The sequence below is a fragment of the Populus trichocarpa genome, chromosome 15, assembly GCF_000002775.5.
Source record: "Populus trichocarpa isolate Nisqually-1 chromosome 15, P.trichocarpa_v4.1, whole genome shotgun sequence".
Taxonomy (NCBI): Eukaryota; Viridiplantae; Streptophyta; class Magnoliopsida; order Malpighiales; family Salicaceae; genus Populus; species Populus trichocarpa.
In genome coordinates, this window is record NC_037299.2 from 10,792,005 (window position 1) to 10,804,953 (window position 12,949).

At 32.4% G+C, this 12,949-nt stretch overlaps 1 protein-coding gene across 1 annotated transcript; it reads left to right on the forward strand.

The window, feature by feature from the left end:
• Positions 1-2,920: 2,920 nt before the first annotated feature.
• LOC7453795 (transcription factor MYB35) lies at positions 2,921-4,904 on the forward strand. The gene is made up of 3 exons (XM_002321591.4): positions 2,921-3,422; positions 3,535-3,664; positions 3,770-4,904. Exons 1-3 carry the CDS (start codon positions 3,290-3,292, stop codon positions 4,620-4,622), a joined length of 1,116 nt encoding a protein of 371 aa, XP_002321627.1. The 5' UTR covers positions 2,921-3,289; the 3' UTR covers positions 4,623-4,904.
• Positions 4,905-12,949: the final 8,045 nt, after the last annotated feature.

Below are 12,949 nucleotides of genomic sequence, written 5' to 3' on the forward strand. Positions count from 1 at the left end.
CTTGGAACAATTAGCGGTTTACATTAGACGCTTAAACACTCTTGATTAAGAGTAATTAATTAGGAGTTGATCTTCTGATGGATACCTTCTTTTCGTAAACAACTCGTTAACTAACATTATTATTTATTTGGATTTATACAACTAATATATTAAGACATGATGTTTTCTTCCACATCTCGACAAGTTGTTTTTCACGTGTGACCGAAGATCCTCATGGCCCATTTTTAATTGCGAATGTCTGGTCTGATTTTTTATTTTTCTTTTTCCATAAAAAATAAAATAAAATACGGTGAAATTGGATAAAAGACAAACGAAAAAAGTTAGGGCATGAAATGTAGTGGTTAGGTGTCTGGCTGGCTACGTATTTTCCACTATTCTCCTACGTGTGCCTGTCGGTGGCTGATACGTCCATTGATGGCTACATTTATGCAATTATGCTCTCCCTTGGTAAACTCAATTAATCAGCTCCAACGGGAGGAAGATAATTTTTTAAAGTTAACAGTAAAATTTTAATTTAAATATATTATTTAAAATATTAAAAAATAAATTTAAAAATATATAAAATTGAATTGAAAGTAAAAATAAATTTACTATTAAAGTTACATCCTTTGATATTTTATGAAATATAATTTATTTATAATCGAATCTGAATCGACATTGTAACAACCCTTCAATCGGGATAAAATAACAATCTCATGTCAACTGAAAAATAAAGTAATTAAATTTTTTCCCTCTCTCAATTCCTCTTTCCTTCACTTGATTTTTTCTTATATTAGTGTTTTATAAGTTAAATTTTGTAAGTTTACAAAAATATTCTCACTTTTCTTATTTTTTTTTTCTTGGATTTTTTTTTATGTTTTTCCCTTATTTTTCTTTATTTCTCTCTAACCTCTTCTTTTCTTTCTTTTCCTACTTCTGCCTAGTCGGCAACATATAAAAGGAATGAAGAGCTAATTTGTTTTATTTTTTAATGGCAAATAACCATTTTACTCCTAATGAGTCGTTTTGCTTTTATTTGACGGTTTTTTTTTTGTTAGCACTACCAAGCTTCGTTCATCTTAAACTTTTAACCAGATTTTATTTAATATATTTTAAGATCCCTCGTAAAATTTCAGCTCAATCTGATGGTCGAATTGAAAATTATGCCCAATAACGTACGTAAAACTAGTCAAATCGTGATTTTTTATCAAATTTCTGAATTTCTCAAAAAAATTTAAAATTTTAACCCAAGTTAAAACATTATATTAGAAGGTTTCACACAAATTTTCAGAATTTTTTGATAACTCAATCGAAAATTACGAATTGTTTTTTTATAAAACTAGTGAAAAAATATTGATAAAATCTTGACCTGGGCTACAGCCCACCCCAACCCTTAACATACCTCCGCCCTTGCACACACTATATAAATGAAAGATAGATGTCCAAAAACATTACATAATTAATGAGCAACAAGAGTGTGAGTGTGTGTGTGTTTTATATATATATATATATATATATATATATATATATATGAAAACAATTTCAACAATATCATTTCTACCGTGAATGAACGGCAAAAATAGGTTAGATGAATAGTGAATGTTATTTTTTTAAAATTTCTTTGTTAATATGTTTAATTAATATTTATGGCACCCAAAAAAGAAAAACGAAAATAATGTTTTCCATTTGCCTCCGTTTTCTCTCTTACGTTGCTCTTTCTTTCTAGATGATTTTCTTTGCCGAAATCTTTGGCACTAGCTAGGAAGTAGCTCCTTCCTTAAGAGTCAAACATGTTATTCGTGGGGCCCACAACACTTGATGCACTGTTGTCGGCCGTCTTTCTAATCTTTTTTTTTTTGTGTTCAAAAGTTAAAAATAAAAAAAGGAAAGAAAAAAAAGAAGTTTTGTTTTGTTTTTTTATTTTCTTTTTGGTTTTGAACAGTGAAGAAGAAGATTTGGAGTACTAAAATGGCATGATTTTCTAAATGCAGTGCTGCTTACGGTAGTTAACAAGCAAGCGTGAGGACACCCTCTTCTATGGAAACTTCTTACGGGTCCTTTCCTAGCTAGGCCACCTTGTTAAAAAAAAAATTGATGAAATTTCAACTTTTAATTTTCATCCACTAGTAAAAAATTTTATTTTTAGATCCTTTTGATGTGTTTATATCAAAAATAATTTTTTTTTTAAAAATATTATCTTAATATATTTTCAAATAAAAAACATTTTAAAAAATAACATTTATCATATTTCTTAACAGCCAAAATACATGGATATTATGGGTAGTCCTTACTAAAAAGAGAAATAACTTTGCATGAATAGATTTAGCTAACTAGCTAAAAAAAAAATTACACGTCACATAAGTTATATTTTCTTAAGCTTTTTCAAGTTTCTTTCATTAAATTTTGTAAATAATTACATATCCATCTTTTCTAGATGATTAATCAAGTTTGATTGAATTATATAATCTATTAAATATAATTGGATCTAATTAATTACTTCCTAAAACGTCCAAAAAGCCACCAAATTAATATCATTCGAGATAGCTAGCTTCACCATAGTACTCAAGAATATAAAAAAAAAAACAGATAAAAACCCTTTTCATTGCTGAAACAAAAGTAAAGATATATAACTAAATATATCCAAGATATATAGTTTTATAAAGATTTTCAATTCTTTCAAATAAAAATACGAAAAACATAGGTTTTTTTTCTCTACTATTTAATTATGTCCTTTCTATTACAAGATAGTAATTAAAGATATAAAATTAAATTGTTACATGACGTAATTAGTGTCCACGCATGAGGTTTGAGGAACGAGACACCCACGTAATTCAGACTAATAATATCTTTGTTACAGAGCATAAATGTGTAACTGTGTATTCTTATTAAAAATGTACACGTTTATGGAGTTGTTCTCATTTAATTCTCTCCCTTACACTTTATATATTTTTAGAGACAGAGATTTCTTAAAAACCAATCCATGGTCCAATGCAAAAGCAGCACCAGATTTTGCGTAAAAACCACTTGATTGCTTCACCTTCCTCAGCCCCTTCTCTCTCTGCATCTTCCTTCCCTCCCTCCCTCCCTCCCCTCTCTCTATTATAACGTCAATCCTAAGTATGGCTCGCTCCTCTTATTCTCTTTAAATCACCTGAACAAACTCTTGACTTTTTCACTCATACAACTTAGGCATAAATGTATACCAACTCCTCGTTTATACCTTTCCATCTTGTTATATAGCGGCTGCTGCAGCTGCTTAGAGTTTTCATTGATAACATACTGTCATATCGCTGTAATCTTTTGAGCAGAAATGGGACGACATTCTTGTTGTTTAAAGCAAAAATTAAGGAAAGGTTTGTGGTCACCTGAAGAAGATGAGAAACTACTCAATTATATAACTAGATTTGGTGTTGGTTGCTGGAGTTCTGTTCCTAAGCTAGCTGGTAACAACTCCTCAAATACTATTGGCATTTTTGTCCCTTAATATTCGAGCTTCATTTGTCTTGGTTTTCGTAAAGTCTTAACATTAAGTACTGTTTGATTTGATTCTTCCAGGTCTGCAAAGGTGTGGAAAGAGTTGCAGGTTGAGATGGATAAACTACCTGAGACCTGATCTTAAAAGAGGAATGTTCTCTCAGCAAGAGGAGGATCTAATAATCAGTCTTCATGAAGTTTTGGGTAACAGGTGTGTATTGATCCAATAATTATATCAACTAAAGAAATCTAAAACTTCAACTTTTGATACACAAATGGAAATGGAAACTCACTTCTTTTGAATTCTTAATTGCAGGTGGGCTCAAATTGCTGCACAGTTACCAGGAAGAACAGATAATGAGATTAAGAACTTATGGAATTCCTATCTGAAGAAGAAGCTTATGAAGCAAGGTATTGACCCAACAACCCACAAGCCTCTATGTCAAGTGGGGGTGAAAGAGGAGAAGGATTGTACAGAGAAGGCATCTTTCCAAATACCACAGTCTAAAGGGTTGCCAATCGTATCAAACTTCACTGCACAAGAGCCAGCATTTCTCATTAATGATACTACTTACAATAGCAGTGGATTACCAGAAGTTTCAAGAGAGCAATTTCTCAACAAGCAAGCCTATGATCCTTTATCCTACTTTGAATTCCCTGCCGGTATTGATCTTACTGGGTATAATCCAAGCCTTTCAAGTGTGTATCATCCAACTGTTAGATCTCTTGATCAAAACCAATTTGAAACAAGTTCCAACTTTGGATTCACTTCAATGCCAAGTTTAACAAGTTTTGACCATGGAAGTATGAGTGGGACGGATTTCTCCGATAACTCGGCTTCAAGAATGAGTTCAATGTTCTTGAACGAGGCAAAGGAAAGTTCCAGTAACAGTTCAAACATCAGCAATTATGCAGGATACCAGATGAACAATATGGTGGAGAATGCAGCAGCTTTCTCATCATGGGATTCTGATGATCATAAGTTAGAGTCGGTGTTTCAATATCACCAAGTCAATGGGGTCAAGACAGAAGAATTGAAGCCTAGCCCATGGCATGAAGCTGGACGGCTCCATACTCATCAGAATTCAGTAGATTTCAATAGCTATCCGTTAACGTCGCTGTCAGAAGATATAACAGGAGCAAATTTTGATGTCTTCCACCAGATATGAACTGTAAATTCATTAATTTACCCCCCCCCTCTTTCTCTCCAAACAAATACGTGAGATGTTGATAGTACAGGAATGTTTGAGATTGTCTTTTCTCTTTTTGGTTAACCAGATTAAAAAAAAAAAAAAAACTAAGCTGATATTGCTTCTCTGAATTTTAATCTGCAATGTTCCTTCTTGTTTTCAGTGTACTTCTCTTTTTCTTTCTGTATTTGTTTTCAGGACAGTTCAAAATAATGTACTTACTTACAAGTTCAAGAGTGAAAACTAATTTTGTGGTCATAATCTTTAATTAGTTGGTGTCTAACTAACCATCATTATTATATATTAGCTATAATGCTATTTTCATGTCTGTCTTTTTGCCGGCTTAAGCTATCTACACACACCGTTTATATAGCAAAAACCTCGACAACTTTTAAATCAATTTCCCTTGCAGGAACTTTTAACAGCAGACCAAGTTCGACTCCATCACCATCATAAATAAATCAGTATATAATGTATTGAATGTGCATGAATCGTGGTGTATATATATAAATGTATACTTAATTTATAATCAGAGGGGTGGTGTGGTAGGTTTTGATTGTGATATTTTTGAAGCTCTGGCAGAGTCTTAATAACAAAATTATCCAGGGGCCTGTAGTCGTATCTGAGATGCTGATTTCCTAGCATATAATCCAGCTGCTATTCCAGGCCCCTCCATTTCCATGCATTGGTGTAGCGAGTCCCTCCAAAAGGCTTAAATTGGCTGTCTGTCGTAGCTTATCTCCATTATTGGAGAGAGATATTGTCATGGAGATATAGATATCTTGAAGGAGAGAGAAGAAGGGCAAGCAATTAGCAAGGGTCAACTAGAGTAACGTACATAAAAGATCTGATCAATCAATATCTTGGTTTCCGGTGCTTTTCGTGGATATGTGCAAACTAATATACAAATTAAGGGCTGCCACCAACCCCAGAACTCAATGTTGCAGTGAAAGCCATAACTTGAAAACATGGCCTTGGTGTGCTTTCTTCGAAAGAGAGAGACATCCATGTATAGCTAGGAAAGTGCCATTTCAGTGCATTTCCTTGCCAGTCCTCTGTGCTATACATTTCCATGTATATGCCCGAAACATGCCTAAATCCAAAGATGCCCGGAATCAAATCTTTCATCATTTTAATTTTTTCATCACAAGATGCTACGGCACCATATTTTTTTTTTTATGATTTTAATGTAATAATATCAAGAATAAAAAAATTATTTTCATACAAAAATATTTTTAAAAAAATAATACACTCATGCACACGAAATCACCACACGAGTATAACAAGTCTTGGTAGAGGTGGTGGATGAATGTAATGGCAACAAAGCTGCTCTCTAATATATATATTTTTTTACCTAATTAAGACAACCAAAAATGTCTGCGTCTGGATATCCACTAGTCTTGGAAGATGGCGTGGTCAGGGCCAACTAATGCATTGCTATATATTTTTTGGAGCCAATCTTTCCATGCTATCAATTCCCAAGAGGTTCTTCGGAAGTAACCTAAGGTCATCATCAAATCATATTAGCTAGGTTTCAATTCATGACTTGGGGCGTTTATTATGAACTACACGTAAGAAATTAGACCAACTTGCGAATTGTGATCTTCTTCTACGTGACATTGAATTGGATGTAATTAATTAATGCTTACCCTAGGAAACAACGTAGTTTTTTCGAGATAAACTTCTGCATTACTTAACTAGGAGAGTGATAGATGGTGATAGCTAGTGTGGATAACTAATTAAGCCAGTATGCAATTGCTGATAAAACTTTAAATTGATGGATTTTTTTTATGATTTAATTTTTGAAAATAGTTACTCACTCAAAGAATAGTATCAAGAAAGAGTTGTATCCTCAGAATCCTAAAGGAGATAGCTTAACTGGTTAGATCTTAAATTTACTCCTCAAAGGTTACTAGTTTGAGCGTCTCAAATTTCAGAGTCATTGGAGACTTACATAATTTTTAACTTTAGGATCTCAGAGGATTAATTAAAGGGTGCATAAGCTGTTCCAGATATCCACGATTACCATAAAAAAAAGTATCCTCAGTGTAAAAATAATATAGCGATAGCTATTCCATAAAATGCTCGAAACCCATGGTTTGTTTCAAAATATTTGACACCAGGTGGCTTAATACCCCGTATTGATGTTTACTGATGAAGTTGAGGTTCATCAGGATGATCGGTGTTGGACTTTAATGCATGCACTGAAAAAGTTTGTATAAAAAGTGTGTTTCTCAACATTTGCAAGATACATATCATAAATAATCATTAATGCAACGTTCAACTCCCACGAATCTGTGATCATATCACCATAAATAATCATTAACACAGTTAAACTTTCACATCGTAGCTAATTATAGAAAACCTGGCTCGACCCAAGATTACTGCAAATTAATCCAGATTCAAAATTAATTATGGGATTGTAGTTTGTAAATAGCTAGCCATGATGCCAGTGATCAGTTGACCAATCTCAAACGATATATAAACATCACATTTTGTTCCCCAACTACTGATTGTTTTACATGAACAAGAAGGGCAAGTCAAACAAGGTCATTATTAAAGGATTAAAGGGAAAAGCAGCAGCAACAGTCAGTAAAATTAAACTTTCCATATCAACTAGCTATAATAATTAATTTAACGGGTGTTTAGTCTGCAAAGTTACTTGACGTCATTTTAAATCTCATGGGATTAAATAAAACTACTAATAAAAAAAACTATATCAAATTCTCCCTATGTTTTCGCATGTGATGAGTGATAATAATTATAAAAACCATCTCTTGAAGCCTTGTAATATTTTAAACTATAATATATAATTAATTTGATTTTTCTTAAAACAAATCTGAGTTTAGGGAAAGGATCAAGGGTCCAAAAATGTAAGCCTGTTGCATAGGAGATAATTAAGAAAGCACTACAAATTAACATGTTCTAATTATAATCTAATCGAAACAATTAAAGATCATAACCATGAAAATGAAAAAATGAAAGGGGTAAAAACATTGGAAGTACTAAAAGGATGTACCTTTTTAAGATTGGTTGGTCGGATTATGGTGTCTCTATCTTGGTCAAATAACGGTGTCCCGACAAGTTCTAGTGATGTGCTTTAGGTAATGATAGCTCGTTGAGACCTTAATCCGATGGGTAAAACTAACTACACCGACATGAATAATATTGGAGGGGTCTTAGTAACTTTATATCTAGTCAATGGAAGGGGTAATGTTCATGAATCTAATTAGAAGAGCTATCATCATGGAGATCACCTTAGCTGCTTTGCTTTATTCATGAGATTTACATGTATCTTCTATCGTTCTAACGATCACACAATACAGGCTGGCAATGAGAAAATTCTGGGGCTTAGGGCACCTATCCTCCTCGAGGAATTCCTTTCCAAGCTTCGAGTAAAACAGCTTGCTGCTAGAGCTTGAGTTGCTAGAATGATATCGGGCTGAAATATCTGTACATTTCTCATATACGGATAAGATTAAGGGCGGTATGTGTTAGAAAATAATATAAATTATATCTTGAGATTTTACCTATCAGCTTAAGTTATTGGTTCGAATTGGTTCTTTGAAATAATATCAGAGTTTTAATGACCAAATTGTCATGAGTTCGATTCATACCACCTCTATTTATTTGATAAAAATTAAGCACAAAATAGTGTAGATCTGTGCAAGTTTCAAGTCCAAAAAACTTTCACTTGAGAGAGTGTGTTAGAGAATAATATAAATCATATTTTGAGACCTCGCATAATAGTTTAAATTTTTAGATTGAAATGATTTTTGACAATGTGTGAGCATTGTATATATCATAATTTATAAGGGTATTAATTGTGAATAAATCTAATAACATGCTGAAGTATATACTATAGTTTTTTTTAAAGGGGAAGATCCGATATCTTAATACTCATTTGTTTCATTGATAATGCCATTGACATAGAAGAAAGTTCATGCCTTTGCAAGTCCCAAGCTCGCAATGATGACTGCTAGCACAGCCATCATGAACTTTGTGAATTAACTGGATGAGTTAAAAGGCAGCTTTTGCCTGATTTCAGGCTTTATGCGAGCTGCTTTCATTCTTAATTTTAGGGAGTTCAAGCTCTTGAAAATCGCATCCTCTTTTACCAATCAGCACCACCTGGAGGCATGGAAGATAGAAATTGACAAACACAAAATGATTAATTAAATAATCAAACGAATGTACGATTATAGAGACGATCGAGGAGAATACAGAAATATTTTATTTATTGAAATACTGAAATATTAATTTATACCTAAACTTGTAACTTAAAATCGAGGGTGCTGTTTTATCGACATACTTAGCTAATATATCCCCACTATATATACTCCAAGATAATTCTAAATGTATTTTTTTAAATCATGAAATTTGTTAAATGAATAATAGAAAGATGATGTATATTTTTAATACAGTGAATTAAGAAATACATTGACTTGTAAATAAATAAAAAACCATTAATATTAATTTAAAAACTAAAGTGACAAGTTAATTTTCCTAACAAGAAATCAAAGAAATATAAAAATGCAAATATTAATATATATTTTTTATTTATTTGAATATTTACTATAGTTGTTGCGTACATATAATTTTTGTTTATATAAATGTATAATATAAATATAACTAATCTATTTTTAAAATATATTAAAAAGAAGATAAAGAAGATAAATTACAATTATCTTTTAGATGTATAAAAACAGTCCAAACAATTTATTATCATTTAAAAAATAGTTAAACTAAATAGATAAAAAAAAATGAGAGAAAGAGGATATTATTTTAAAATCCAATTAAAAAAAATGCCAAAGGCTTTAGCCCTGAAAAAAACAAAATAGGTGGATAATATATTGTCCTCTTAACGAAGTGGATAATATGTTGTTCATCTTAATAAATTATGTGATGTCAATTATTACCTTTTATAATTATCTTGTTAATTGAAAAATTAGAATCTAAGTTTTTTTACTTTAAAATCTCAATTTTTAATTTATTTTCACTTGAAAACATTTTCAAAATATTGTAAGAATCTTGATAAATTCATTTCTAATGCCAAAACACCCTTTATAATTACTATAAAAATTAAAAATTCAACTCAATTTAAAAATACTTTAAGGAGCTTAATCTATTTTTTCAAAAATACTCAAATAGCAACAACATCTCTATTGAATTTTCCTCTTCAAGATAAATCTTTTTACACCATAATAGGTTTTATTTTATGCCCATAATGTGAACATTCAAACTATGTCTCTCTCTTCTCTCTTTTTCTAGCAACTTCCAATCTAATCTTTCAACGTCAAAGACATAAAACATAATAAAAATAATCTAAAATATTTGAGATCAAATAAGCAAAATAGAAATATTGAGGGATCAAAGTGAAGTTTTTCATGTCTTTTGCATAGTGTAGCTGGAAAAGGCTTTGTTTTTTTTATTTATGTAGATTTTGGTCCTTGTTGTTTTAATTTTTTTAACAATAAGTTTGTAAAATTGGTTATTAATTTAAAATTGGAGATGCACAATCAAATATTGATCCCCTTTGCTTCTATTAATATAGATCATTGTTCAAAATTCAATTTGTTGAAAAAAAATAATAATGGAGCAGCACGTTTGCCAAGTCCACATATATAGCAAAATATTTCGAGGGGAAAGAGAATGATGGTCATGTGATGGAGATGATATTAGGCTGCAATTCTTGGATGAAATCTATATATATATATATATATATATATATATATTCAAGGACTTCTAGCTATGAAAAACAGAGAGGCCTGGATTTCAAGCTGATCAAGCATATCAATGTCAGCTAAGATAACCCCTTTCAACTTCCTGGAGACTGCTTGTTCAAGACTCAAAAAGGGTTCAAGGAAAAGGAAAACGATTTCATCGATGGCATTAATTCTTTTTCAATGCCATAGCTGACTAATATTGTTCCCATTTTCTTAAAATGAATCAAACCCCAGGCTCAAACTACCAACCTGTGCTGGTATTCAGCACAACTTGATACTTACGATACGCTTGTATACAAGATAATCAGAATTCAGAATGCTTCCAACTCTGCAAGTATCGTAAAGAAGATGACAGATTCTCATGATCTGTGCTTTTTGTTAGGCTTAACAGTATAATGATGGCCTCAAACACGAAACTTTGGCCGCGAAGCTTAAGATTTCAATAAAGAACATCAAGTGATTTCTTAAGTTCAAAGCTTCTCTTGTAACTTCTCATCAAAGATAACCTACCTAATGGCAAAGTCTAATAAAAAAGGAAGAAGTTTTTTCATGTCCCTATTGATTGCCTATTTCTTAACATATGAACAAAGAAACTTCTAATTACATGATTCATGATTGTTTCTTCCACATTGAGATGGATTCGGAAATCGCTTTCTGACTCTTTGCTTTAATTTTTAGTTAATTATTTGGTTTTATATTGAAGTTAGGTGGGAGAGAGTAAGCAATTCCTTTATTATTTTCTCTAACACTACTTTCACTTCGTTGCTTATAATTGACACATAAAATAAAAACATTACAAGAAGATTTAACCAAAAGGACAAATTAACATTAAGGCTTTAGTCTTGATGACTACTAAAGTGTAAATATTCTGGTTAAACTTGACAGGTACCATTGGCAAGCAATGTAAGCTAACTCTCCACATTGGCTGCCGGGAAGCTAGCCTTTGACGATAGTCATTTCGAAAAAAGAAAAAAGAGTTTGATGGCTCACTGAGACATGAGAACTTCACGGTGGCGTAGTGGGAGGTTCGGTCTAGAGAACATTATTAGCTTCTAGGGCATCCCTTGTATAATAACAAGCTCGATGACTTGCATGCTGCCATCCAAATTCCAACAAAAAAAATTTACTGCAACAGAGATTTCCTGATGAAGGAGTGAGGTGGGTGTATGTATGGCTGTAGCCAGCAAGGTACAGAAAAGCAGGAGACCTGATTACCAAAGAATTAACGAGTCCTTTTCTAGCTTTCCTTCACCCCAGTATCCTTTAAGCCTTTTTTGGGAAGCAGATTTTTTAATTAATCAGCAGAGAGGTAGAAACCAGAGCATCATCATAATGAAGTAGGATTTAAGCTTGGGAGTCTTAAGTATCCAACGATCAAATCTGGTCTGGAAACTTTCAAATAAAGAATAAAATGTTGCTGTAGAATGAAGCACATACTACTTTATTCATTTCGTCATTATTGAATCTACCCGGTTTCCTGGTGTACAACATCATGTTGTAATAAAATCTGATGCATAGGGATACGTAGAGAGTTTCATTTTCTTGGTTTGATTTGAAGTAATGGAGGATGATACTCGATCTATACCATTTAGCTTGGTGCTAAATTGCCATTCCATAGCCATATATGGACATTCGGTACAGCACCAAACCTAGCCCACAGAGCTAATTGTGGGCCTTTGAGTTGAGCCTACCTTTTTCTTTCTAAGCAAACAATTAAAAAAACAGGGCTAGCTTCTCCCCATCATGGTTCACTTAAGATTCTGTAGGTTTTTGGTAAGATCCATCAGCGTTTTCTGTGATTGAAAATCACTGTGTACGTGTTTACTCTACTTGTTAAATTGTGGCCTCACTTGAACCCATTGTTTTTTTGTGACTGCATTTTGGTCTGGTAGTGGCATAGAATCGTGGATGGAGAAGCACTACCATAGCTACTCGTGGGAAAGATCACAATTCCAAGGGGAAGGAAAAAAAAAATCCAATCAACAAATACTTGCTGCAACAAATTAATATGCCTTGGAAATGAGGAACGGCTCAAATAAATACATGTTCAAAAGAAGAATATCATGTTTTATCCCCCAATTCGCATTAAATTCAGTTTGAATCTTCTTCTCAACAACCAAAAACGAAAAAGAAAAACGGGTAATCAATTACTTAATCAGATCTTCTCAAAAAATTATCTGATCGATGAAAAACCTCCAGAGCATGGGGAAAACATGGAAACAAAAAACAGCCTCAGAGAGTCAGAATATGCATGGCATAAATAATGATAGTATTCTTTCTAGGCAAGCACAGAGAACTCAAAACATAACACAGAATAATTCTTTGTTGGAAATGTATGATCATCCTGATAAAGGCTAGTTTCAACCCCTAAAATGTCTGAAGATACAATTTCTATAACAGTTATCTGGACACGGATTAACAGGATATATGTTTATAACTGTTAATTCAAAAGGAAAGCTGCAAGTTTCTAAAACAGAATGAAGACCTGTATGGTAGCTGTTTACTGACATGATAAGCTAGTATCACATATGTTCATCCTAATAATAATGCAACCACAGAATCACTAACTATATTCAAGAT